This window comes from Struthio camelus, chromosome 25, assembly GCF_040807025.1.
Source record: "Struthio camelus isolate bStrCam1 chromosome 25, bStrCam1.hap1, whole genome shotgun sequence".
Taxonomy (NCBI): domain Eukaryota; kingdom Metazoa; phylum Chordata; class Aves; order Struthioniformes; family Struthionidae; genus Struthio; species Struthio camelus.
In genome coordinates, this window is record NC_090966.1 from 4,977,202 (window position 1) to 5,005,042 (window position 27,841).

A 27,841-nucleotide genomic window follows, 5' to 3' on the forward strand; every position below is an offset into this window, starting at 1 on the left:
TTAGTCTTGCATTGAATTTGGGTCTGTGCTAGGGTTTATTGGGTCTACCATAGGTTGCTGTCCAGTAAAGCATTCTGTGAGGTTACCAGTGTGCTTAAAATCATATACACCTTCTATTCCTGTGTTTGGTCAAGGCTAAAGGCAAATGTCTTTTATAAATGAGAAAAGAGAGGGTCAAGAATGGATCAATCTATGAAATGATTTTCTGAGAGCACTGACTGCTTTTTGGTAGGCATCCTGACTTTTTAGGTAGGCGTCAAACTGCTTATAGCGTATAACATCTGCAAGTTTGCAGTTGCTATGAATAAACCGTGAGTGAAACTGTGAGCAGTAGCATGCCTCATCCCCTGGTTACCCAGAGATGCTTACAGCTATCTGTATGACTCACTACTTTAGCATTTGCATTACCAAAGCGCCCAGAGGTCTCAGTCAAGCGTGGGACCCCATGTTAAGAATTGTACAGATACAGTGAGACAGTCACTGCCTCAGAGGACCTCGCAATGTAAACAGGCTAAACAGAATAAGGACCGGAGGGAAACAAAAGCCTAGAGTTGAAAAGTGACTTGCTCGCTGTCACACAGCATAACAGTGGGGAACAAAACCCTTATCCTCCTGAGTCTGTCCAGTTACCTATGAACGAAACCACGATGCAGCCGTCTGTACTTGCAATAAAAATAACATAAATAAAATAAAGGCAACTGGTACTGTAAAAAAGTGCGCTCAAATAAGGAAAGGCAATGCTCCCAAATCAAACTCTAAGAACCGTCTTGTCATTAGGGAAAATATGACAGCAGTAGGAATAGCTGTGACATGGCTTGAGTAAACAAACATCATTGTTCAGGGAACTGGCTTTGTTTGGTCTTGGTGAACTACTGTTCATACATATATGTTAATTAGAACAAGGCTACTAAGGCATGATATCCTCTCAGTTAGTTCACTCTCTTCCTTCATAAGCTGAGCATCTTAAATCATGCTCAAGTTGCTAGTATCTGGTAACATCATATATTCCTCATGATAGCCTCCTGTGCATGATCAGTTCTAGAGTGAACATACAATACAGAGTATTTCCAAAACATCCAACCTAAAGGCTGCTACAGTCACAATCCGTATTATATCGGACACAGAGAGGTTCAAAAGTAGTCCCTTGCAACACAGACAGGCAGCATCACTTAACTGGAGAGCCAGAATAGCATGTCTGACTGAAAAAAATAACAGGAAGGCACAGACTTGAGCAGAGAACATGCTTTATTGAGAAGTAGATACAAGAATAGCACATTCTGCCACATCATGGGAACAGGGTTTAGCTTCTGCACAAGAATGGCCTTCTTCCCTACTCCACAAGAGATCTACTTCATTGGATAGTTTCATGAGTATCTGTAGTTAGTTACAATACAGGAGCAAAGGGCATATGACAGCAAAATTCAGTAATGCCCACAAAGTACACATCATGTACTGATGATCTATTTTTTAGGAAGGAAGAGAAAGGCAGAGACAACCATCAAAGGGGCCACGGAGAACTTTTCCACATTAGGATGGGTCAGTGGTTAACAGGAAATGGCTCCTACCTACCAGTACACTGCAAGTGCTTCGTTTCAGACACCATTCAATGAGAAAGCATTGGAAGGTTTAAATGAAATCAGCACTATATGATGCTGCCATTATCTACTCAGAGATTGTCCCCCCCCCCCCTTTTTATCACATTGCAGCCATCTAGGAAACTTGTGGAACAAGGACAGTGGTTATAATTGAAAGCCATTGTATGATAGTTTCTTCTGGTGGTGCTGATGGGAGAGAGGAAGCAAAAGCTTCTTTTGTTTTACAAAGACAAACAAGGATGCACTGTCAGAGAAGCAAAGCATCCACACAGCTAACTGGAGCTGCCACTGATGCACAGAATGTACACAATAGGCAACCCAACAACTGATGATATTTGCATTACAGAGTTTCTGTGGCTGTTTGGACAAGGCTAGCAAGTATCTGTCTGAAGTTAAGGTTTACCTCTTCAGTATAGAGAAAATTCCTCTCCAGTAGAAAGAGACCTACAATTCAAGGAAGACTGCTCTGAGAAAAACAGTTAAGGTGAGCTATACTGAACAGGCTGCTTTTGTGTAAAGGAATCCACCAACTCCAACAGATAAACGAGGAAATGAATAACATATAACCAAAGAGGTCTCTCCAACAGACATGGTACAGTACTAGCTCCAGGAGAGTATACCAGGAACAACTCTATCAAATACCTCAGATCACAGTGTTCTCACACACTTAGCCTTGACTTCTCCAGGGTAACACTAACAATCACACCCCTCAGGTACAAGATATGCAAGCTTCTGACTGTACAATATTAACTATGTGAAGACCTGCTATATTATATGGAACACACTGCTCAAAGAGGTGGCATGTTACCTTATTAAACTATTTGATACATGGAACGGAACAGTCCATCAGACAAAACTTGTCAAAAATGCTGAAGTCAGTGTAATTGCTGCTTGTCGGAAACCAGACTTTCCCCAAATGAGCATTATTAGACCTTGTTCAAAAGCCACAGAAGTTATCTCCATTACTTAGAAGGCAAGGAGCCTGAAGGAAGAAACAACCAGATTATAGACACAACACAACCTCATTGGAATAAGAACATGAGGGTAAGACCAGTGACTGGACAGGTACAGTACCAGATATCAGAACTCCTTGGGCCAGTGCTGCTAGGAGCATCGTTTGGGTCCTATACAGATCCAATCCTTGCAACCTCATTGAGGCCGAAACATAAAGTTCCTCAGAACTAGCGTCTGTGGTGTGCACAAAAGATCTGGGCCAGAACAGTACCAAGGGGAACTGATCTTTCGGGAGGGTACTGTACCAGCCAATCACAACAGCAACAGATACAACAGAGATCCCTAGGGTACTTCCTACTGCTGGGGTTCACTGGCTTCAGGAGTGATAGGTAGTTAAGTTCCCTTAGGAGGGGTCCATTTCAAACAGCTGGGATCCATTATCTTATTGCTGTTGGATCTTTTTGCCTCTTTGGCTATCCATTCATCAATCAGATCCTGGGGAAAAGAGCATGAAAGGGCAGGTTAAAACAAGTGATCTGTGATGGAGAGTTATCCATGGTACAACACCAAATATCTCAGTCCACAAATGTAAAGATGCCTAAGCCTGCTCTCTGCTTCGCATGACAAAAACAACATCTCTTCCACAGTGTTTTCCGGAAGCAGTTCCAAAAAGACACTGATAAGGCTACTTTTAGCTACAAAGTAAAGTCTCAGGAAGGGGGAAATGAAAAAGAGAAGCTGTCACAGATTTGAGTTATTTACACACCACTTGCCTCATATCTAACAAGGACACAAGCAGAACCCATTCAGGATTCAATGAACTCCGTCCACTACTAGGTCATTTATTTGCCCAGTAAAGGGCAGGCATGATGAGGAGCACGACAGGAATGTTGATCCATTGCTCCTCTACAACCCACTTAACAATGAGCAATGTTATTCCCCACATCAAAATAAGGAAGATCAATGCAGCATGTTTCTACACTACCAAAGAATCAGGCTGGGTGCTCATATCATATTTTATCAGTTACTGCATTTCACTTGACAATTACAGTGCTCCCCACTAGAATCAAATGGCTGGAAAGCCTGGCACAAGACAAAGGAAATATTGATTTTGGTAGGTTCAAAGGCTGTTACTTCAAGTGTAACAGCTAAATATAATGAAACAAAAATGCAGAGAGAGCCATCAGAAATCTTACCTGTCTTTTTAGGACCAGGTGTTTTCCCTTCCAGTACTTGAGCATCTGAAGTGCCTGCAATGTACTAACAATGTCGACAGGGTTTACTGCAGTCTCCTGGCTGATTTCTGCAAAACAATATCTGTTTATGTAAGGAGAGAAACAAGCCAGTCTACCATGAATGTCCTTTGCAACCACCCAATATTTGTTCGTTTTCAACAACAAATTTTATGCAACTCCCTTTGTAATCATATCCAAAAAATACCTTGCAGATATTAAGGTGACACAAGCAATATTGCTGTTGTTGCCCGATTTACACCCTTAGACCCTCCTAGTTATCTGTAGCACTGTTACATAAACTTGCCTATGCTCATTTTACTCTTGAGGACTGATTGATTGCAAACAGCTTGAAGAACCATAGGTTTTGGCTGCAAGCCATGCAGAGCTGTATAGAAACAGCCCAACTCGCCCTGACACTGAAAGTCAGCCCGAGAGAAGCACTGAGGAAAAAAATCAGTTGAAACGGAACATCATAATGATTTAGCGATACTGCTTTTAGGATCAAAGTTAATATGGTGTAATCCTCTGAAAGAAGACATATCAGCTTTTTCAGAACCAGCTTAGTGTCTCTATGAAATCCTGCATACTCCTAGGTACCATCCGTGTACAAAATGCTATTGGCAGAAATCTAAACAGTCTTAGTATTTTTCCAAAGTGTTTGAAAGCCTCTCAGTGTAGCCATTTATCTTCTTAAAATGAACATTCTAACTTAGAGAGGAAGTTCTTCTACAGAATCCTCTTTGAAAAAATATTTTAAAAAAAGAAGCCAGTACATACTTTCAAAGCTCAGCAAGCTGACTTATCTTTAATGGTGGCAGGTTTGGAAAGAGCAACACCCAGCTGTTAAGAATGTTCTGCTGAACCGTGCTGGTACATAAACACTTGTGTTATTTTCTTCTAAAAATGAGCCCAGCATGACATGCCTCATATTTGAGGAAAATGAGTGAGTAAGATGCACAGAAATGCTCCTCAACCAATTCATTACAAGCTTATTTAGCTTGAAGACATACCTTTTATAGAGATCTCTTTTCCTTGGAAATTATGCAGATAACGAAGGAGAACTTCCTTCCAGTAACTACGGTAGCTGATGAGACCTAAATCAGACAGAGGCCGTTCCGGAGAGCCAACTTTTTCTTCTACCTTGGAAAGCAAATAGCCTGTAAAGGAAAGAAAACCTATTTATCCCTCCTAAACTAGTCTCTCCTGACTATTACTCTCTTTAGCACATGCAGAAATCAGCTATAATCAAAACTGCTCAACAGTCAACTGAGAAATGTTAGATTTCTGGGTGAAATTGTACATGTTGGACAGAAAATGTTTCCAGAATGTCACTCTTCCACGCAGTCCTGCAAAAGGAGCTCAAACTTCTTTTTCTAATTAACCACTGACTGTCAGGTGGCGGGCAGTTAGAACGCAGACTGAAAGCACTGCTGACTTTTACCAATCTTGGCATTACCCAAGTCACACTTGAAAAGAACGATGAAGGGTTAATGTGGGCATTTAATCTATGTTTTCTCTTCCTAACACATAACAGTTGATGCATATGAAGCACACAAAAGGCATTTACTCGCTTAGCTACTTCTGCATGCAAATACCAGTAATGAGTACATGATGAATGAACTCATTGGCAGGCTGCAATGCATGTGCCTGTGCTAAACAGCTGTTTCAAAGTTCAGCAAGTTATAGGCATTTACATACACACTTTTGGATAAAGTCCCTTCAAACAAGTCAGCCGTGCAACTCTGATCCCCAAAACATCAGCATGAGAAAACTGAACTCCTTAAGACAGAGATTTTTGCCTCATTCTACAGCCATTATCAGTTTTTATACTTACTGAAGTCAATGAGCATTTTGCCATAACCTTGCCTCATGTATTGAGGCATTGTCAGGATACAAGAAACATTGTAGTTGAGAAAAGAATTCTTCTCCTAAAAACAAGAGCACAGAGAAGATAGATTAACAGGTCTCGATCTGTACAAACAATGGGTGTATCATAATCCTGACAGAATGAACAAGCCTGTGCAACTGATACAATACAAGGGGAAGGGAGCAGCCATAGAAAAACCTGCCTAACAACTAACAAGCAACACGATCATCCTTCAGCTACCAACCTGGCTTAGTGTCTTACTTTATTAGCCATTAAATTGGGTGATTGGTGCACAATTTTAAGCCTAGGATGGCAGGCAATAGAGTTGTATCTGGGGAGAAGGCAGTAACACTTTAAGGCAGTCCCGTAACTACCACCTCTGTCATCCAGCAGATTTATACGCAATAAAAAGGGCAACATAATACTAGCATAATAAGCACAGAGCACGTATTGAAGTGTTCAGACAAAGAAGAGACTCTTCCAGACACACTTGTTCTCAGATCAATGCAGATTTTTCTCTAGAGTTTTGTTTTTTGGGTTTTTTAAGATATTTATTCAGTTTTGATTCAGGCAGTTTAAGAAATACTTTCCTGAACTTCATTTGGGAGATTATTCTCCCGCCTAAAGAATTTCACTGGCTGCAATATCTAAACTGATGACTGCATTGCATGATACCATCATGTCCAGAAGGCCAATCACTTTTACTGCATCTAAGTAAGGACAACCAGGAAATATATTTCATGAACAAGCCGTAGGGATTAAACAAACAGTTTGGCTGTTTATTAGGTAGGCAGCATGACTGAGCAAACAGGGCACAGAACAAGGTCAAGAAAACTAGCTTCTACCATAAGCTTAGCCAGTAACTAATGTTGGGAATCTGGTCAAGAAACTTGACTAACGTCTCAGCTTCTCCATCTAAGTATTCTTCTTCCTCCAAGTACTTTATTAAAAAAAAGCCATGGCAACTAATACATATTTTAAGCAATGCATTTTTCTTTATCATTACTTTTGCCTACATTTAAGATACCACTTCCTAGTGACACTAGTTTTATTTGAGCCGATTTGTTTTTTGCTAGTCATGAGGAAAGACGCTACCGCAAAGCACCTGCAACCCCTGTAGCAAACAACATGAACCACTTATGCAGATCAGCTTTGAAACTTTACCTTTCCTTAAAGGCAACAAATCCTGAGACCGCAAAAATTGTGAAGATATATTCAATATTGATAATCTGTGCCCTAAATCTCATTCCAGTGAGGTACTGAGTATATGCATTTTTTTTTCAACTAACCTTGGAGAAATAGCCTATCAGGTGACACCCAGTGTTGTCAGCTTCTGTCATGACATAGAAGAGGAAGGGTTCAACGTCATAATACAGAGTTTTATGGTCCAAGAAAAGTTTTGCCAGCAGACACAGGTTTTGACAGTAGATCTAGAAGCAAAGAGAGAACAGGATACACGTGTTTATTACAGCGGAACATCCTCAAAGGAGACAAAAACAAACATAGACGGGAAATCAGAAGAAAGTTGTGAACCATCTGAGAAATAACGTACAGTTTTTCAAATAGAGCAGCTAGGTTGGGAAGCAACTCCATTTATGATGAAGTTTGGTAAGCCTATGTACCAAATAGAAGAATTCCCGAAATTTAAGTTTGTCGTAGCAATCTCTGAATGCCCGAAACATCACATACTTAGAGAAGGGGAGCGGAAGGTTGAAAGAAAACTGGATCTCTGCTTGCTTGCACTGTATTTGTATTCATCCTATACTTCAATGACACCTGTAGTGAACGGAAAAGACTCTTCCCAGCTTCTGACAATGCAAAATTTATCTTCTGCATTTATTTTTTGTTCTTGCCTCTGAAGCCTTCAAGACTGAACACAACTAGAGACAGGACACAAGCACAGCACCCTACTACGACTGAGCAGCTAATTCGCAGGTGCAGTCTCATGTTCTACCCTTAAATTTAGGGTTAAGGAGATCACCTGCAATAATGTTGGGCAGCTTCTAACTCTAACTCAAGCCTGACTAGAGTATTCGCAGCTGAATGTGAGATGGGCAGCAGCAATCTACTGAAGCCATGCTTCAGATCTCTCTAATAACTTTCAGAAAGGGATCTTGACATGTAACTCCAAAAGCTACTAGTCCAGGATGATTATGAGACAACAGATGGAACTGCTGATGCACAACAGGGCTGAGGAATAACCACCAGGAAAACGCAGACAAAATTACTGCCAGAACTGCAAGAACTGAGAGAACAGACTCTAGTAACCTTTTTGAAATTAGAGGGAGAAAGGAACATTCACATCCTGTTGCTCTACAGGGAAAGCAGCGCACAGTACATTTAAAGGATGGAATCTGCATTCAAGACTGGCCCGTGACCACAGTTAGTTACCTTATTCTTTTTCCCATCGACTTCAAACACTGAAATAGAGCCTTTGCGGTAGATTTCATCGCCTGGAGGATGTTTCCACACACATTTTGCCTACGACAGGAAAACAAGGTAAGGGTGACGCTGCTGTTTTAAGGGCAGAAAAAGTCACAAAAGTTACTGGATACAGCAGGAAACACTCACTTCTTAGCTATGATATCAAATTTAATTCCACATCCCATTTCTGTTCCTCTATGTTTCACTGAGTGGAACAGACACGAAACCTGAGTCTAATTAAATCTCTCTTCTTTTCAAAACTGCACAGAATATTCTCATCTCATGTTTAAAAGAGCAGACCTTGAAGTGGGTAACTGACATAACAATAGCAAGAATATTTTAAAGCATCTCCATCCTCACATCCGTGTTTAAAGCTCAAGAATCACCCTAGGCCTTACCATGTGCCTGCGCAGTATTGTCTGGCTCTTCATGTATTTGAGACAGAATTCACACATGTACAGACGTCCCAGCCGAGCATACTCCTCTGGGTAGGGAGAATGATACCAGGTATCCAATTCATAACGGCCAAAGGCAATTGTTTTAATCATGTTGCTGCCTTCTGTGATCTGGCCCTGAAGCCGCAATTTTTCCTATGAATAAGAAAAATGAATGGTTAATTAAATAAAAGCCGGTGTGGACGTGAGGCTGGAAAGGGCCCTAATTAATTCCCTTGAGAAAATCCTTCTCTTCAAGTCTTCTAGGTTCACCTGTTAGTGGGACCAGATCTAATGAGCACTCCCACACACCTCTCTTCAGTCAACCTCAGACTAAGTCCTGTCCATCAGCAGTGGAGCTACTGAGCCTTCCTCTCATCTTTTGTATCTCAGCATTTAGAGGCACCCTAACACCGGGATCCTACTTTCTGTCATCAAAGCAACGTAACCTCCTTGCCATTTCGTGCCTCTTCCGTCATCTGCAGGGAAAGATACAGGGTAGCCTTCTGCCTGAGGTACTCCAGAGACAACCGCCACTAGTGACCATCAAAATATCTTTTGGTTCATCTCCTGGAGAAACCTTAGCAACATCAAGATTTGAACTCTCTTCCACGGTCACAGGCTACCATCAAGACAGCCTTCTGCAAAGCACTTCTGTCTTCCGTTTCTGTCACTCCTTAGCTGCCCTTTCACAGCAAGTAAAGCTGTCCATTCTCTCAACAAAAACAAACACCTATTAAATGGGACTGTTGCTAATTATTCCTCTTGCTGGCATTACAGAATTCATGACTGCAAATGCGTAGCTCCACCTGTATTTTCGATAAACTCTCTGAACGACTGGCACTTAAAAGAGTTACCTATCCCTAGCATAACCTTGCTGCCTTAGCTGGGCTGTAGCTCCTCTTCTGACACACTCCGATTCTATCTGCACAAGTACCACAAATCCCAGAAAACATTCACATCTCTGAACAAAGACAACTGCTGTTGAACAAAGACAACTGCTGTAAGATAGACTATGATTCAGAAGTCTCACCAGGTCCTCAGAAGCTCGTGCTTGTGCTCTTCGGAAAAGCTCAAGGTCATACTCGCTGGTCAGGTTTTCAAGTAGAGGTTCCCTAGTATTGCCATAGGTTTGTCTGTGCTCCTAGAACAACAAAACATTAGTTTTTGCAGCTATGCTGCTAGAACACTGTTGGCTCTCACCACTTTTTTTTCACCTTGAACGTTGCAGGAAGTCTGAGAAAGCCAAACTCTCACCTAATGGTCTCATTCCAGACAGAAGAGAACCAAAAAAATAAAATCGCTACTTTTACCATATATTTTTCTTTTTGCTCCTTGCTTAGTCCTGAGTTCCTTTTCTTCCTGAGCTCAGCTACTTTCTCCTTGTACCGCAGCTGTCTCTCTGTCGGTGCCTGAAAGAAACCAGAGGTGGAAACCTTTGGTAGGCTTCACCTACTGCAAAGATTTTTATTCACCTTCCAACCCCAGAAGACCTCTGTCCTGACTTCCAATTTATCAGATTTGTTGCTCACGAACCAAATTCTGTCAGTGAAGCATCACGGACGTTTGGCATGCCACATCAACCCCTAAAACACCACAACAAAATACTTTTGTCCAGGTATTCAATTCATAACGTACGATAGCTGCACAGCCGTTTCAGAAACTTGAGTTTTATAGATTTCAGTGCTGCTGAGAGAACACTTCAGGTACAACACAAGTATGTAAAACTGGAAATATTTCTTCCTTTCACAGCTCTTCTCTGCCAGTGTGCCTCAGTCTCACAAGACAGAATTTATCCACTTATCCTTATCCACCCGTTTAGTCAGGTGGAAAAGCTCAGAGCCAATTCATAAAGTCATCCTGACTTGATTCCAAGGTTCATGAACTGAAAAATGTAATTCCCCTCGTTTTATTCTTTTGGATTTAGTCAGAGTAAAATTGAGTTTTATAGTTCTGCAGAAATTCTCTTGTCAGATACATTAAAGCACACAGAGAGGATCATCCTGAGAAGAGCTCCAGCCTCCTTTGTATTATTACTGGGAAATGCCACCTCTGCGGTCTCACTAGCTGCTCCAGTTTCTCATTTAAGGGATACAATGCATTTCCCATGCTCAAACAAATTGGAGATGACAAACGGGGAGTGCCAAGACTCAGCGTAACAGCTTATCTGAGACATGAAGAAGGGAGATCAAGTTAAAGTACTTGTCATTGGAAACCACAAGCTGAGTTTTTCTACTTCTAGTTGAGAAGCCATTCTATCACGTGCAGATTGCCTACCTGGTGTCTGGTGGCGTGCCTGTTGTTGTCATCCTGCCGATGGGCCAGCATCCTCTCTTCAATCTGTTTATCCCGGCTCTGTGCTCGCACCTGGAAGTCAAAAGTCATCTGTCAATACTGCAGCAAACTATATCAAGGCCTTCATCTTTTACGTTTCCGCCTAGGCAAATTCTCTGAACTGTAATTCACAGATGATGTGACACACCCATGCTGCTGTCTTACAGCTAAAGACATCAGTTGGAACATGGTAGCTCCACTTTCTGTTGACAAGTGACCTGTCATGGCATTTTGTTTCATAAAAGCATAAGAAAGCCAAATAGGCGACTCAACTACCTTGCACTCATCTGCTGAGAGATTATGATATAGCGGGCATCCTGATATGGAGAAGTGACGCTCGTGCTTTCCAGTTAAGTGTCCTGCGAAGGATCAGAAAAAAAGCTTTTAAGATATAATGAAGAAGTTTAAAGAGCAGTCTAGATACCACATATGAGCTTCTCAAGGGGTATGCTAAGTTTATTACCAGCACGATGGGACGAACACTTGTCACGGTTCACGGCACATCTTTTAGAACAAAGGAGGAAAATCCCTCTCACGAGAGCCCTAAGGCTGCACCCCATACAAGCAGCCAGACATATCAGAGGATTGCATTAATTTGCCTCTGAATACCTGCTTCTGGTGGAGACCAGTACCTTACCTGCGGGATTCTGCATTTTCCTCCCAAACCTGTGCTAGTACTCTTAACCTGTTCTTCATCCCATCATCCTCCAAACACTTCTAGCCAAAAACACCTTGTGAAAGAGTATACCTACAGATGTACTCCATATCCCTTCTCTATATCCACTTCCCAGCAACATTCCTGATACTAATTAAATGCGTACTGTCAGGATGTATTACTTAACTGAGCAGGGCTTTGAATATCACAGCAGGAAGGCAAAAACTAACACATTAATTCTTGAGTTGAAATTACCTAAGGAGTTACAACCAGGAGTGGGACATTTCATGTTGAAATTGTAGCTCTCATGGAAGCGGCGGCGCTTAGGGCGGTGAGACAGGTCACTTCCCGAATCCTTCATGGACATGTCCTTGGCAATGCTCTCATCATGTGATACGTTTGGACTGGAGATATCAATATCAGACTCGGAGGAAGGGGCATTCCCAGTAGGGGTGCGAGGTGGAGACTCATCATGATCAGCTGCATTTTTAGTGTCTGAATAAGGATCAAGATGTTACAAATTTACATGGAAGAAAGCTCTCAGAAAAATAAGTAAAGCAACTCCTGAGTATCCTCAGGGTACTGTATTGTGCCCTCAGAGAATAAGTCATACGCTCTTTCCCACTGCATTTTGCAAAATCCCAAAGCCTCACTGCACCCCACATACCTCTATCCGAAAAGTCAACCACTTGCTCAGTTTCTGACCCAGACGATCGGGTTTGCCGGAGCGGGTATTTCTTTGGAGTCACAGGAGCGGGCTGCTGTTGGCTGCGAGTTACTCTCCTTGTAGAATAGACAGGCTCTTCTGCTCCAAACGATGGTGGATTACGAACTGGGCTGGAATCTAATTCAACAGAGACACCATAATCACACATACAACAACCACTGTAAGTAACTTAACTCAAGCGTGCTCTGAAGTCTCCGATATCAACATGCGATAGCTGGATATCAACAAACAGTTCTGTCCTCCCACATCTCACCATTGCATGTTATCACAAGGATCTGCTCTATTCTTCTGAGGTTAAATCTTTGACACTATAACCAATACCGAGCAATCTGGGACTAGATCAACTTTCTCTGGACTTATTTACGTAACTAGTAATTACAAAACAGCTCCCATCGGAAAAGCTAAAGAATCATTAGTTTAAATAAGAACTCTTAGTTTTAGGCAACCCTTGGGAAAATCAAGGCTGCTTCTGGTATGGAACTATATTCGGAACCCTCTGTGTGGTTTGGGCATCCTATCCGGCTTAAAAGGCTACAAAACTGACCATCTTACAGGAAAGTGATACTTTTGCTCCCTAGGAAAATCACAGGCATCCCATGCACTGATGCAAATCACATTTCCTTTTGTTTTTCAAGACATAACCATCAGATGATTATGCACGCATACTTCTTACCTGCAAGGAAATTTGTCACAAAACAGGTTCTTTGTCAAAGAGTATAAACAGAACAAGGTAAAGAACTTAATATCCACTGTCATTTCCTCCTCTGGATGCCAGATGGCATTTCATTTCCTGTTATTAACTACCAGTGAAACAGCTAAACTAAAACTAAAAACGACCAGGTAGAAAGACTCAACATATCCTCTTACAATCTGAAGCCAAAGTAGATGTATACAAAATAACTGCCAATATGTTGATTACTTTTACTGCAGAATAGCCTCAAAAAGTCATGAAAGTTTACCTTCCCTTGCGGCAGAGAAAACCCAAAACAAACAAACAAAGCAAACAAAACCAACTTTCACTCCTGAACACCCTCTCTGTATTGACACCATGTGACTACTCTGGTACCTAAGTAAATAACTAGACGGAAAGTAAAATTTTAGAGGTCTCAGAAAAATTAGTCAAAGCTGGCAGCAGAATCAAGGCTTTTAATTCCCCTTTCATTCAATAGGCAGGCAACTTTACTTTTTAAGCAGAAGATATTAGATTCTTGAGTTTCACCACCAATTTAGTCTTTAGATTATATCATCTCATTTGCGCAAAGTGCGCTTACATGAGATTGTTCTTTTCCTTGGTACCGCAATACCCACCAACAAAAAATAAAATAATTTTATTTAGGTGTAAACTCAACACGTTCTAAAGGTCAGGAAGACAGAGTACATCCAGCCTCCTGCCACTTAGGCGTTTAGGAAAATAAAGCATTCACCTTGAGAGCTCTGACTAAGTCTGGCTGAGGAACGGGTCACACGGGCAGATCGCCGCGACGTGCCATCGCTTTCGGAGCTGTCTGTATGTTCAGGATCAGTGGAGAAATCAGAGTCTTCTGTTCCATCTGAGCTGCTGCCGGCATTCCTCTGCAACACCACAGAGCCGGGCATTAGCACGACAGCACCTCAACCTGCATACCGTGCTTAGGCTATACAGAGAGGATATTTGATTCCTGACAGGTAATTCCAAGCTCACAATGACATACTGGAATAAATAAGCGCCAGGTGTTCTACCCTGGAGAAAAATCTCCTCTGAGGTTACCTCAGAGCCGCCGCCGCCGCCTCAGGGGAGGGAGCGAGGCCGCCCCGCGCGCCCCGTGGCGCGAGCGCAGCCCCGCGCCGCTTTGTTTTGCGCCCAGCCGAGACGCGCCGGCCCCGGCCAATCACAAGCCGCGTGGGAGGGGCCGAATGCGGGAGCCCGCCAATGGCACCTGGCAGAGCGAAGGGGCGTGGCCACCACTGCGTGACTGACGGCGGCCGCCAGCCTATCCGGGGGAGCCTCGCTCCTACAGAAACATCCACCCCGCGGGGGAGGGGGCGGGAGTGGGATGGGGGAAGGGAAAGAGGGAGAAACAAGGCACGCGCGGGGAGGTGACCGTTGGGGGCGTAGATGGGCAGCTGCGGCGACCAATCAGAGGCCAGCCCGGCGGGCAAGTAAAGCCAATCCGCGGCCAGCTCTCCAAATAGCCGCCCAATCGGAAAAGCCGAGGGGCAGGACGCACTGCAGGCGGGGGGGAGGGGAAACGGCAACCGTTGGGGGCGATGAGTGATGAGCAATGGCGGCCAATCAGCGCCCAGCAGGCCCCTGCGGGAGCCACTCAGGGAGCAAGCGGGGCGGGCGCTGGGGGGTGAAGGCCGCTATTTTCCCCCAGATTTTGCCCCCGCGAGAGGCAGCTCAGGGGGACAGAGAAGGCGGGAGGCCGTAGCCCGAGCTTGCCGCCCTCCCGCCGGCAGCCTCCGCGCTCCCCCGGCCTCGCTCACCTTCCTGCGCGGCATCCTCGGCGGGGGCGGGGGCAGCGAGGCGGGTTGGTCCCCAGCGCCCCCGGCCCGCGAAGCGGCAGCCGCCGCCGTGTTAGCGCCGGCGGGCTCCGTGGTGACAGCCGTGTCTCCTCTTCTCCGGCACGTCTGCTCCGGCGGCGCCAGCCCGCTCCCTCCGCCGCCAGCGGTCCCTGTTCCCTGCTCGGTCCCTCACGCTTCCGCCGGGACACGGTCCACACCCCCCGTCACGTGACCCGGAGCCAGCCTCACGCCAGCGGGGGCTGCCATCTTGGATTCGGACAGGTATCCTGGCGGTTCCGCCGACAGTGAAGCTGCCGGCGGCCATCTTGGGTCCGGGCGGCGGAATCTGCACAGGGGTGAGGCGGCGGCCATCTTGGGTCCGGGTGTGAAGCCAGCTGGCTTCCCCGCGGCGCCCGGAGACCGGCGCGGGTGTTTTCCCGAGGAAGCCATGTTGGATACGGGCAAGCCGAGCCCTCCCGCCGTGGCCATGTTGAGGCCTGGCAGAGAGGCGCCGTCGGGTGCATGGAGTGACTGGGTGGAGGAAGGCGGTGAGTCCCCATCGCTCTCGCGGCGGAGGCGGGGTGTGCGGAGACCTTCCTGCCGGGGGGGTGCCGCTGCTGCCCGGCGTGGGGCCTGCTGGAGGGAGAGGCCTTTCCTGGGCCCTGCCTCCTCGCTGGCCTGGGGGGGGGCCCGAGCGGCCTTGCAGCAAGGCCCCTTGCCGGGCCTGCAGGCCGGCCTGGCCGAGTGCTGCTGTTTCCTTAGTTGTGGTTAGGCCAACACCTGGTTAGACATAGCCTCTCGGTAACGCTGAGGCCGTAACACTGCCAGAGAGTGACAAAGTGCTGCTTTATTTAAAGGACTTGGGGGGGAAATAAGGGTGTTTAGTCAAACGCATGATTTCTTTGCAGTTGTGGTTATTTCTAAGGATTAGGACATTCTTAAGGTCTAATCTTATAATTTTTGCGAGTGCATGTCATTCTTAGTCATGCAAGTAATAGTCTTTCTTTCATTCCAAACTGCTGTTGCTCCTAGGTGTATTGGTCTCCTGTGTAATGCTGAAAGGCGAACTTACTGAAGAGCTCGAAGTGGAATACCTCTGCTTTTTGCCCTGGCAGAGAGGGATGGGAAGCAGCAGTGTGGTATGTTAAGTGGGGCTGCACGTACTGGTTGCAAATCACCATGCATGTCATAATTGCACACATGAAGCGCAGGAAAACTGTGGATGGGGGAACAGTTCATGAGTAAGTCTGGTTATTTTAATGGCCCAATTGCTAATCTATTCATGAGATGATTGCAGGAAAAAAAACCCACTTTTTGGCTTTCTGCTTTTTCCCAGGCTACACCTGCCTGCTATAGCATAATTATGACTCTGGTTTTAAAGGGGAAAAAGACTTGTTAACAAAACTAGCAGCTTTTCTCCTCTTTCTGTTTCCTCAATCCCCTCTTCCTCCTCACATAATGGAAACCCTGTTCCCAATTTACAAAGAACTCCATGCACATCAGCATGGCTACATTGGAGGACAGCGTTCTTAGCCCAGGATGTGAAGGAAGGATTCTTGCTTTAGGGGGAGGAGCTGGAATAAGATTGCAAAATTTTCATGCCTTACAAGAAAAATAGCATTTAAGATCTGGATAAGATTTCCCATTTACCTGGGATTCAATGGAACTTCAAATTGCAGTTGAGACAGTGTCTTATACTAGGCTAATGAGCATTATATTTTCAAGTTACTAGAGTGCCTTGAAACTTTTAGTTTATGATTAATTTGGGAAAACATTCTGCAGGAAAAAAATGAGCTAAAGCTATAGCTCCAAAGGGCAGTGGAAATGGGAGCAGAGAAGAGCAGTGTATTACGCCTTAATGGAAGGGGAGGAGTTAGTCTGAACACTTCATAATTGCTCATCTACCATATTTTCATGAGACAAAGCTGAGGCCTTGCAAAAGAGTGACTGTTTCTCTCAAACCGATGAAGGACTGTAATGGAAATGTTGTGGGGCAGTCAGGAGAAACGAAAAAGACTTAAAAGGACTTATAAATTGCACCTTCATCTTTTATCTCTTCTTGCATTAAGTAGAATCTGCCTGTGGTACAAAGACTGATAGTTAGCTTAAAAGCTCATTTAACATAGATAGCTGCAGAGTCCGAATGTGTTAAATTCCCTTGCACCTTTGTGTGGATAAAAAGGAGCAAAGAATATAATGGCCATGTAAAAAGTTGCACGTTACCATATCCCATTGCAGTGTTTGCCTATCAGTGGTAGCTGAAGGATTCCTCTTTTAAAACTATACCTCATATGAAAGCTATAGCTCTTAATTGTATCAGATGCACCAAGTATTAATTAGAACTTCTAAGTGTTAATTTATTTTAAACATTAACTTCATTATGTTTATGTTATTGCATATTAGCAGGATTTATCATCATCACCATCACCACCACCACCACCAACAGGATGTTATTGGGAAAAACAAAGCAGGCAAATTGAAGTGGGTGGTGTTCAGTAACTTTCCTAGAGGTAGCAATACTTGAATAGAAGCCAGTTCCCCATGTTCTCTAGTCAACTCCTGGCATTTAAACTGGCAATACAAACTTTAAATCCTCTGTGCCGTTTGTACGATGAATGGACATAGCAAAGGGGAAGGAAGGAAAACTAAAACAGTACCTAGTGTGTGTAGATGGATGTGGGTAATGAGAAGATGGCCTGTGTTAGCTGAGCTGTCTCACTCTCAAGAAGAGCAAAGGATCAGATCATGTTATGACAGGTATATACATACAGAAGGGTTCTTGCAAGCTCTACAGCTGTCTCTAGTACTAAACTACAGGGATATAAAGTCTCGGGTGATTACTAGAGAAGTCATTGCTATTGCATTTCGGTTCAAAATCCAACCCCAAATTAGGAGGCTTCTGGCAAAAATAAACATTTGTTTCTCTTCCTGAATTTGTATGTGGAGGATAAGTACAGCCCTTGACCATGTCCCAGTCATTGGTATTGCAGAAGTTTCATCACTCGCATTTGTTGGAGCCTAAACTGTAGATCTGTTCTGCAGCAAAACATAAATGGATGTGAAATTTGAGAGGCCGCATGCTTACAGGTGCCTGCCTCGTTGGCTTCACCACTAGATGTCAGTGCTTGAAACCACTTCACCATGAGCAAGCCAGTGAAGTCAGGAGTCAGCCTGGAAACAGACCAAGTGGATTCCTCAGGGTGCAAAATTAGTAAAATTCCTGCCTACAAGGATCTTGGCTGGAGGTAAATTCCCATAATCAGGTTCTTGAGACAGACTTGCAGTCTCTCAACTGTGTCAGAATTTTCCAGGTAGGACCTAGAATGAGGAATTTCCTGATGTCACATCAGAAGAAAGTTCAGCAATTGCTTGATGACTTAAATTGTTGAACACAGTGATTTTCTTCCCCTCCTTTGAATTTTTGAACTCTAGAATCTTGAAGGTATGTTGTTGGTAAATTCCCACAGATGCCAGCTGAGTAGCTACCTGAAATCTCTTGGCCCTGACAGTCCCCCTAAATCTCAATAAAGCTCTCTAGGTGTTGGATCCAATTAAAATTCATTGGAACTTAGGCTTATGTACATTTGCTATCCTTAATTTAAAAAATAAAAACTCTTGCTGCATCTTAGCAAATATAGACAACAAAAAGGGAATTTCCACCAAAAAAAAAATCCATAAACCGAGAGGCACCAGTTGGTAGAAATTACATTTAAAACTTTGATCTTGGTACCCACTTGTTTTGGAGATGCAGCGCCGAGTGATCTGTCTGTCTTGATTTAGCCATCGCTCATGTTGATGAGAATATAAAGTAGGCTTATACAGGAATTGTTATGAAGCAGAATAAATACTAGTAAAGTACTTCAGGATTATCACTGTGTGATAAACACGTCAGGAAAGTTAGCGTTCATTTTGTTAGTTGCTTTGTGTGTTGTTTCTTACGATACATTCCTACAGGGTTACTTTACCCGCTTAAGCGTGTTCAAGTGAAGTGGGAGAAATGTGCTATAATGAAAATCTACCATAAAAAAAAAGTGAAATGCTATACTCCAACAAATCTTGCTTGTTTTTTAGGTATCATCAGTCCACCCAGTAGACTGAAGAAAGGCTAGCCTAATGATTGAGTGCTACAAATATCCAGAGCATTGCTATGTATATGGGAGGACCCAGGACTGCTGTTTTTCCTACTTTCACATCCTCTGAGGGTGAGTAGAGGTGGTTTCTGTGTGCTTTGAGTTGCAGTTTAATGTTTTAAACTGTCTGTTTTCTAGGTGTGGTAGGTCTGGGCAGTGGAGCAGCACCACAGAAGCTCTTGGCTGGAGCATGTAAAGCTTGAAGAATTCCTGGGCCTGGTTTGATGCATCTTAAAGGCCTTTATTGATGTGGGTCCCTGTCTCTCACAGATGCCCTTTTGCTGTAGAATAACTGAGGCCTTGCCGCTGCCTGCTGGATTACTTTTGGACAGGGCCTCGAGCAACCTGATCTAAGTTGGCCCTGCTTTGAGCAGGGGTTGGAACCTAAATTACTCTGACTGTTGGTAGCTCAGAAGCTTGAACTTGATTCTTGATTGGATTAAAATGCAAACAAGCTAAATAGCAATGTGTATATGCAAATGGTAGACGTTTTGAGAGACTGAATCTAAATTTGGTAGATTTGCTGCTGAAGCTGGACTAAGCTTGACCTTAGGTACTTTTGAACCCTAACTTCTGATTACAGCTGCAGAGGCCAGCTCTCAAGCGGGCCTTGGTATGTTTCAGAAGCAAACCCTACAGGAACAAATATATTCCATCCAGACAATAGTAATGATGAAGCTAGTCTAGGCTGTTGGATTTATTTGCAGATAGGCATAGTAGGTTTTGACTTGAACATGAATTAAAATATTCATCAGCTGATGCTCATCAGGAGGACTCTGGTTTTTGCGCTGGTCTCATAAAACAAGAGAACCAAATCCTGTCTGGGAAGCTCATGTTGTATTTGTTTTGGTGTGTTTTGTTTTTTGTTTGTTTTTTAGCTTGAAGCTGTTCTAGACTTGGGTGGATACTGACTTGAAGTATAAATTAGTAGCTAAAACCCTTGTATGAAGAGTCCTGGGCATGTGCTGTGCATTGAGCTGAAGGTCTTGCAGAACCCAACTAGCTATAGATGGACAGGGATATTTCAGTAGACTTCATCAAAATCCTTACGCTCGCCCTTTCCTCTAGGGCTCTGGCATGCAGACATCTGAGTACAGCCAGTGTTTCCTGGCATCAGGAGCAAGGTCAAGCCAGCTTGGCCTACATCAGTGGGTTTTTTTTTTCTTTTAAATTCTAAAAGAAAAAGAATCCAGTCTGAGTTTTGCTGAAAGCAGGAGCTTTTCACTTAGTTACAGCTGAATATAGCCACGCTTCCTGGTTCTCTCCCTCTGCCTTGGGTCTCATGGTATAATCTAATTTATTAAACAGCTGCAATAGAAGTATGTTTTGCCCCAGCAGGACTGAAGCCTCTTGATAGACTAGATATTTTTATGCCATCCTTGCCCTGATCCTGCCAAAACTGGTTATTTTTTGGATTCTCTCGTCTGCTTTTAGTCTTGTGATCTGCTCCTTTAATACATTCCTTCCAGTCTAGGCAGTGCTCTCCAACTGCCTGGCACTGATGTTAATGTCTTGCTTCCTAATCAATCAAGTGCATTGCATGCTTCCTTAAAGGAAAACTCAGCTCATGTTGTTCAGCCCAGTGACACAACCTTTCACAGGTGTAAAGCATTTGTCACCAAGGATGGTGCTGATGTGGGAGGTGAAGATGCTGCTCTAATCCCTTTTGGCATTTCTGAGGCTATCCTGTGGGCAGTTTTTTCCATAAGGCCAACTGTGGTAATGTGGGCAATGAGCAGCAGAGACTTTGTAGGTCAGTTTCCAGCTGCCATGAAGAATATCTTGATTGTAGTAAGAACTTTGGGGGTGTTAAGAGCAGGTTATAGTTGGGTATAGTGGGGACAGAATTTGGCTTTGATTTGATTAAACAGTGGTCCAAAATCACCATGTTCTGTGCCTCAAGCAGTCACTTACAGTAGTGGAGGTAGAGGGATGCACATGTAGGATGTGCCTAATGTTTAGGGCCAAAATGAAAATAAGAGGCAGGTGATGAGCAATTAGAGAAACCAAGAGTTACTCCAAACTAAAGAGTGGCATATACTTGTATGTTCAGCCAAATCTGAAGAAAAGAAGCAGCCCTGAGACAAGGAGCTGGATGGGATTGTGGTAAGACAAGAAGGAAACTGTAGTTAGGTGGAAGTAAGAACTAGAACTAAGCAAAAAGGTTTTGGAGAACAACTGACTACTGCCAGGTTGGTATGTTGAGCCTCATGGTTGCTGGGATAGTCTGATTTACTCCAGTATCAAATATACCATCAATTTGGCTGCTTCTCTGTTTAGTCAGGTTTCTCTTCCTTAGTTTCCTAGGAGACTGACTACTACCAGATGACCCCTGTGCTTGGTTTCTGGCCTTAAAGACGGTAGGAGCCCAAAAAAAACCAGACTGAATGCAAATTGCCAATACAAAATGGATGGAGAATGGTAGTCTATCTGGAAGAAATGTATTATGAGATAGGATCAGCAGTTTTTATACCAGTTTGTATTAGGTGAGATGATCACTGTCCTTCATACCTCTAGTTAGAAAAAAACATGCCTGTCTTGGGGACACTTGTCAAGTACAGTGATGGTGTGAGCAATGTTGGTGCTCTCCAGGGGCTTGTGTCCTGTTAGAAGTGCACTGCAGCAAAATGGCTATTCCTAGATAATGGTTGTGCCAGCTGGACCTGCTGATTTCCTCTCATACTCCTATTTTCATAATTTATTCATGGCAAAAAAAAAAGTTCCTTCTCATATGAACTTCTGGCTTGTATGGCTCTGAGGTGAGCCGAGTAGGTTATTTTATTTTCAAGTGACTGCATTTTTTCCTAATTATATTGTGCCAGTTACCACACAGTTTTCTTTACCTGTGCTCCATAATTCATGGGTTCCGTGTTCTGGAAAAGTTCAGCAGCTTTTCTAAGAGAGATTGTTTTGAGACTGCCTTGTATCCGTGAGGGAGTAGTATTCTTGTGCCAAATACAGCCCTTTACATAAACAATATTTTTCTATATCCCTTTTCTAATCCTTTCTAATCTAATTCAGTTGCAGGAAGTAGAAAGGTAGTGTTGTGTGACTGAGCAGCCATGCTTTGCCAGGCAGTAGCTGGTGGGTGAACTAGAGCTCTAACTGTTGACTCTTGTGTGCCAGCTGAGAATCCATGGCTTCTCTCTCCCAACCATGTAAGGCTTTCCCTGCTGTTCTTTAATGCATGTTCTCCTAAGCAAGCTGCCATTCCTTAATAATTAAAACTAATGTAGTCCATTTTATTCATGAAATTGTATTAAGTTTCTGATGTAGTTCTGTGTTCAGTGCTGACTCCTAAATCCATGCTCTTAGGTATGAGAAGAGAAGCGAGGTCCCTTCTTTAGGGCAAGGTAAGTGGGATCTGCCAGCACAGAGGAGAAGTCCTGGTGTCAGTGGAGCTGTGCTATGTCCTCCTTCAGGCAACCTTTGCTTGCCCCTTTGAACAGTCAAGTGCCAGCTCCTGCATAGATGCAGGGCATACTGCAAAGCTGGAGATGGCTGTGAATGCCACCAACACTAATGGTGCTATAAAAACAAATTGGAAACAGCGTGCCCAAGCTCCAGCAAGTGTATGATGAAAAGTCCCAAATGAACTAATAAACATGCCTGCTGTGTCCATTCTCCAGAAGAAGAAGGTGTGGGGTCACAGCAGTGGGATGATCAGACAGCTGTTGCAGTGGGTGGAAGAAACCTAAGCAGCAGCAGAGGATGTCACAGGTGTCAGACATGTTTTGTTATAGCTCTGCCTGCACTAGACAGCACTGCTCAGAGTGTTTATTTAAATGAAGACTGTTCTCATACTTCTGAATCCCTCTCCTGTGTTGTATTGATTTCTCAGTACTTGACTGACTTCCTTGCCTTGGTCTTATTTTGTATTCCTTTACATGCTCTGTTATGATGTTGGCAGGGCCAGACATCAGTGATTCTTTTTTTTAAGAGCACTCTTCCTTTCTGGTGTATTGATGATTCATACTATTAGGACAGGCTTCCTGCCTTTCCATGACTTAGTGGAAAAGATCTGTTTAATAACGTCTCCTTAATTTTAACAGGGCTTTACTCTGTTCCCAAAACTCCCACTGTATTCACTGTGAACATGATCAGACTGTGAAATAGCTTGGCTGGTCTGGTGAATAATCTGTTAGTCTCTTTTAATAAATAAACTGCAGTTTTATTTATCTTGCTCTTCTGTAGAGCTTTTCATCTCAAAACATTTGAGTGCAGAAACTGTCCAGTAAGGAAATGCAGCCATCTCTCATGGGGATAGAGTGGGAGGCAGACAGGCAGGCATTTTACTCCACAGTTTAGAGTGAGAGGAATTTTCCTCAAGGACAATGAGGGAATGCTTAGCTCATATGCTAAGTGACCCTTTGATCTTCCACATTCACGCTCAGCTGATCAGGACTTTAAATCTAAGCTCTGTCTCCCTCCTACCCATAGCAAACAACAAGAAATATAATCTCATTTAGGTCTTGAGCGATGGACCAGAATGATAGGACTGCAGTGAGATTGTTCATCCTTACGTATTTCCTATTTATCTGCCACTTCCTCAAGTGAAGCTGACACAAAGCTAGAGAATGGCGAGTAGCAATTCTGGGGCATGTGAGAGGCTGTACTTGAGAGGGTGAATGGGAAAGGGAGGGCCTGTTTTATAAAAAATACTCTCCTATGGATTTATAAGTACTGAGAAACTGGACAGTGCTGGGCTGCATTAGAAGGCTGCTTTCTGTAGCATGTTGAGGAGGTCAGTACACAGTATATTTGATAATTCTGAAGCTTGGTAGTGTTGGCTAATCATGATGAAATGACTGGCCTCTGAGGCTCTGAAAACTGAGAATAGTTAACTGGTGGCGTGGTAGGTCAGCTCTCCTTCTCTGTGCAAGGAGAGAAGGCTACAGAAACTCCTATGACAGAAGCAATGGAAACGAGCAGACCCTATGATAAGAAGTTGGATCCTTGACCTGTAGCCCTTGAGTAGTTGTAAAAAGACTGTGTTACTTCGGCTACTATGCAGCATATCGTTAGGAACCTCAATTATGGGGAGATGACTGCATTGCGTAGGCAAGAGTGTAGCCTCCAGGAATGTAAGAACTTCATTTTTATAACACTTGCTCTGTGGTGTGTCTTTGTTGGGGAAGATATAGAAAGGCCTGTTCTTGTTGCAAATGAAACAAACTTGGCTGGCTGATAATGTGCAACCCCATTTCAGCTGAAATAGCTGCAACCCACTTGATAGGTAACAGCTGGTGCTTTCTCACTTCTTCATTATAAAGAAAAACATGGGTTGTAAAACTTGAGGGAAGCATTCAATGAGAGCAAAATAAGGGCCTATTCCTGAGTGGTGCTCAGCAATATCATGCTGAACCGCTTTAATTTTTTCAGTGTTCTTTGCTGTATTTATAGCAAGAGATATGGTCAGGACAATCGGCACAGCTGTGTGACCTCCCTTATGTTAAAACAAAATGGCATACAGGGGGAGTGAATATTTTTAGTTTGTTCCAGCTGTAGGTATTGGGTTCAAATGGCAGTGTCTTAAAAAAGACAGTGTGGCCAAGAAACTGAAAGGTGAATTTGAATTTTTAGGTTGGAAGGAGACTAACTCTGCAGGGTTCCTAGAAAAGTGGAGCTACCAGTCTATCCGTGAAAAGAATACAGTCACAACTCTATTTTGCCGTCATAATTCTATTTTATATTGCTTTTTTAATTTTCTTTTGGACATGTGTGCTTGGTAGTCCCCTGTCCATTCCTTTCTTGCATTTAATTTCCTGTTCCTGAAAATATTTCCTTCTCAAAGTCCATTGCAGCTATTAGTAAAGGAAGAGTGTCTTTGATTTGAAGAAAGGTCTATATGCAGAGTGGCAGCAAGATTTTAAAGACCCCCTGCGTGTGTTTTTACCTTGTTTCTACAGGGGGAGCTGGGATAGGAAGAAGTTGGGAGAACAGACACTTGAGGAGTCTTGTTATTTTTGTAGCTTAATTTGAGGTTGAGAAATGGGGTGAGCTGAGAAGTACTTGAACTTTCTGGTGAATGCTGTTAGCCTCTGGAAATGCCCCCTACTGCTCTTCTGGAATATTCCCCTAGAATATTCAGACTGTGCCATGAACGGAGATCACCGTGCCTCCTTAGGTGACTGGGGTTCTTGAGTTTCCACGTTATCGGTGATCTTGCCACCCATCAAACTAAATCAGCCCTAGCCCTTCTAGCAAGGAGTGCTGCATTTTGCTTGTTTGCAGAGATCTAATAACCAAAGCTGTGGCTTCTGTCTCATCTTTGGTTCCATCAGGAGGTACGTTCTGTCTCTTCCTTTAGTAACTGAACTATTGCAATATGCCCTTCCCCCCCCTCCCCGCAGGGGTTTTTCTTGAAACAAGAAAATTGCACTGTCTAGTTTCCCATCTGTTGCCTGATTACATGCAAATAGAAACAGCCAGCCTTGTGAGCAGAGATACAGGAAGAAGATGGGGAATGCTGCGCTGCTGCGATAGCCACTAGGAGAGACCAACTGTCTGCTGCTGTCACAGCCTCTCCTTTCCAGAGCGGCTGGCACAAAGCCCAGGCTACTTTGCCACCTCATGCCTTCCCCCTTCTCTTATCTAGCTATGCCACAGCTTTCCAGTCTCCTGTATGAGATAGATCTGCCACACCCATTTCACTTGGACAGATGCTTCCTTTCCCTAAACCCACATAACTGCCCGTCTGAAAATATCCCAGGACCCATAGCTGGTAAAATCTGCTCAAAGGTTTAGTAGCAGTATGGTGAGGGAAAAGGGTTTATGATGACGACCTTTTTTGAGGGTTAATTAGACTACAATATGCAGTTTTCCTGTTGTAGTCCCCTAAAGCATGTTTTAAAGTCTTCCTAAGAAATCAAACAAGATAATAGTTTCCTCCATTTAAGCGTTCTATCAGAAATGATACCTCAGGAAAAGAGAGTCAGAGGATGGTGAATGACTGGCTACTGAAAGAGCCCTGGGCAGGTAGAAAGACCTTTTCCTCTGTGCCTTCAGGTATGAGACTGCAGGGACAAATGGAAATGAGGCAGACTCTAGGAGCCTAAGCCTGAAAAAGGCTGTGGGGTAAGAATTCCAAATATTTTAGCACTTGCAACTGAAAAACTAGCTTTAGTACTAGCAGTATGTTTTGTAGTGCTCAAATTTGGTACCCTTCCCCTGCCAAAAAAAAAAATCCTTGACACCCCGAACCCTGGACATGCCCCCTTTGCTGTGGCCGTAGCCAAAGCTTTAACTTTTGTCATTCCTGAGGCCCGGTGCTACAGCTGCCTCCCTCTTGCTGACAAGATGATGGGTCAGTGTTCTCAGGCTGCTTTCCTCATTTATTTAGCAGTTGATTCCTGCAAGTGACATAAGGTGTCAGACAGTGGAAGGAGCAGAGCCTCTGGAAGTGTAACGAGCTCAACAAAACTCACTGGAGTCGAGGGCAGGCAGCAGTGGGGAAGGGTGGGAGCCTAAGGAAGAAGCTCCTCCTGCAGCTCCTGCTGAAGCTGCTGTTAAGGAGGGTCAAATCCTAAAACTAGACGGGGAAGTGAGTTATGTCCTCAAGTGTGAAATGCAGAACACGAGCCGCGAGGCAGGGTGACCTGCTCCTGTCTGGCCTCTGCTGCGGGACTGCACCAGCCCGGCTCCGCTGGTGTGATGAAACCACTTCTTCCAGCCTGTAGCTGCTTCTACCAGAGCTCTCTGTGCTGCAGGACTAGCAGGAGGAGGAAAAAAAACCTGTAACGTTTTGATTTCTGTTCTCCTTTTCCAGCTGTTTACTTTCTTAATGCCCTAATTCAGCGGGGGAGGCTGCAGCGAGGTGCCTTGGCTTTCAGGCCTGCAGAGGAGAAAAAATAAAAAAAAAGAAAAAAAAGTGGAAGTTCACGTGGTGGTAAAAGCTCGCATTAGGATCTTCCACAACAGGTTTTTCTAGTTCAAAGGCAAACAACCCCTGCAAGGGTAACGTCCCTCGGAGCGCAGTTAAGGTAACGCTAAAAAGCTTGTGAAAAATCCCGGCTAGGCCTTTCCAGGAGGGGCAGCAGGAGCGCGGCTCTGCGGCGCCCTCTCCCCCCCCCCCCCCCGGGGCCTCGCGGCCGCCGTAGGTGAAAGAGAAACCGGGGCCGCGGCGCGTGAGAGCCGCGCCAGCCCCGCCCGCCGATTGGCGGCCGCCGCCGCCGGGACGCAGTACACAAACACTGCCCGCCCCTCCGATTGGTCTTCGCTGGGAGGGGGCGGGGCGCGGGAGGCTGTGATTGGTTCCCCCGAGCGAAGGGGGCCGGGCCGCCCAGCTGCGGCTGTGTTTCAGCTTCGGGGCGGGGCTTGAGCGTCCCTCCTTTCCCCCTTTGGTTGGCTCTAGCGGCAGGGAGTGAGGCGTGCCTGCGGTTCTGATTGGCTGCGGTTACAGCGCGTGCGAGCTGTCTTCCCCGAGGAGGGCGGAGCCGGCGGCCTCGAGCACCCAATGAGCGGCGGCTCCCGCCGCCGGCACCGCCCCCGGAGCGCTGATAAGCGGCGGCGCCGGCGGCGGCGGTCAGTGCGGTTGGGGCGCGCGGCCGGGCCGGGTATGGCGGGGGCGGCGGGCGGCTCCTGCTGCCGCGGCGGCGGCGGCGGCGCGGGGGGGCTCCAGCCGCTGCGGGCCACGGTGCCCTTCCAGCTCCAGCAGCGCCGCGGAGACGGGGGCCGGGCAGGTAACGACGGCGGGGCGGGGACCCCCCCCCCCTATCCCCGGCCGGCCTGGGCCCCAGCGAGGCCGGGGCTGCCGCGGGGCCCCGAGCCGACCGGCTGCGTCATGCTCGGGGAGGTGCCCGTGAGGTTCCCCCCCTCCGGCCACCTGGGAGAAGCTGCCGCAAAGCCTTGTCTGTGCTCGCAGGTGCCCGAAGACGTTAAAGCGCCGTCGGAGGGGCTGCTAAAGCCGTCGCGTGCTTGTGAGGTTTTCTTAACGGGTCCTTTGTGGGTGGAAGTGAAAGAGAAATAAGAGAACCCGGAGCAGATGAGAGAGGGGAAAACAA

At 44.9% G+C, this 27,841-nt stretch overlaps 2 protein-coding genes across 18 annotated transcripts in view; one reads left to right on the forward strand and one right to left on the reverse strand.

The window, feature by feature from the left end:
- Positions 1-1,227: 1,227 nt before the first annotated feature.
- KAT7 (lysine acetyltransferase 7) lies at positions 1,228-14,937 on the reverse strand. The gene is made up of 15 exons (XM_068919357.1): positions 14,692-14,937; positions 13,650-13,797; positions 12,166-12,342; positions 11,754-11,993; positions 11,120-11,202; positions 10,787-10,876; positions 9,823-9,921; positions 9,543-9,653; positions 8,474-8,665; positions 8,043-8,132; positions 6,941-7,081; positions 5,619-5,712; positions 4,795-4,941; positions 3,746-3,852; positions 1,228-3,044 (listed from the first exon to the last, which is right to left on the reverse strand). Exons 1-15 carry the CDS (start codon positions 14,704-14,706, stop codon positions 2,943-2,945), a joined length of 1,836 nt encoding a protein of 611 aa, XP_068775458.1. The 5' UTR covers positions 14,707-14,937; the 3' UTR covers positions 1,228-2,942.
- FAM117A (family with sequence similarity 117 member A) overlaps positions 14,853-27,841 on the forward strand; it is a 34,878-nt gene continuing 21,889 nt past the window's right edge. For 3 of the 17 annotated variants that reach the window (XM_068919362.1, XM_068919367.1, XM_068919373.1), the window contains exons 1-4: positions 14,990-15,257; positions 15,742-15,848; positions 17,797-17,954; positions 18,781-18,911. In XM_068919362.1, coding sequence (XP_068775463.1) covers positions 18,857-18,911 — 55 coding nt within the window. In that variant the 5' untranslated portion in view covers positions 14,990-15,257; positions 15,742-15,848; positions 17,797-17,954; positions 18,781-18,856. Of the gene's footprint in view, positions 15,258-15,741; positions 15,951-17,796; positions 17,955-18,780; positions 18,912-23,416; positions 23,584-27,371; positions 27,521-27,841 lie in introns of those variants that run through there. The other 14 variants (XM_068919363.1, XM_068919370.1, XM_068919374.1 and 11 more) reach the window with 7 other exon arrangements.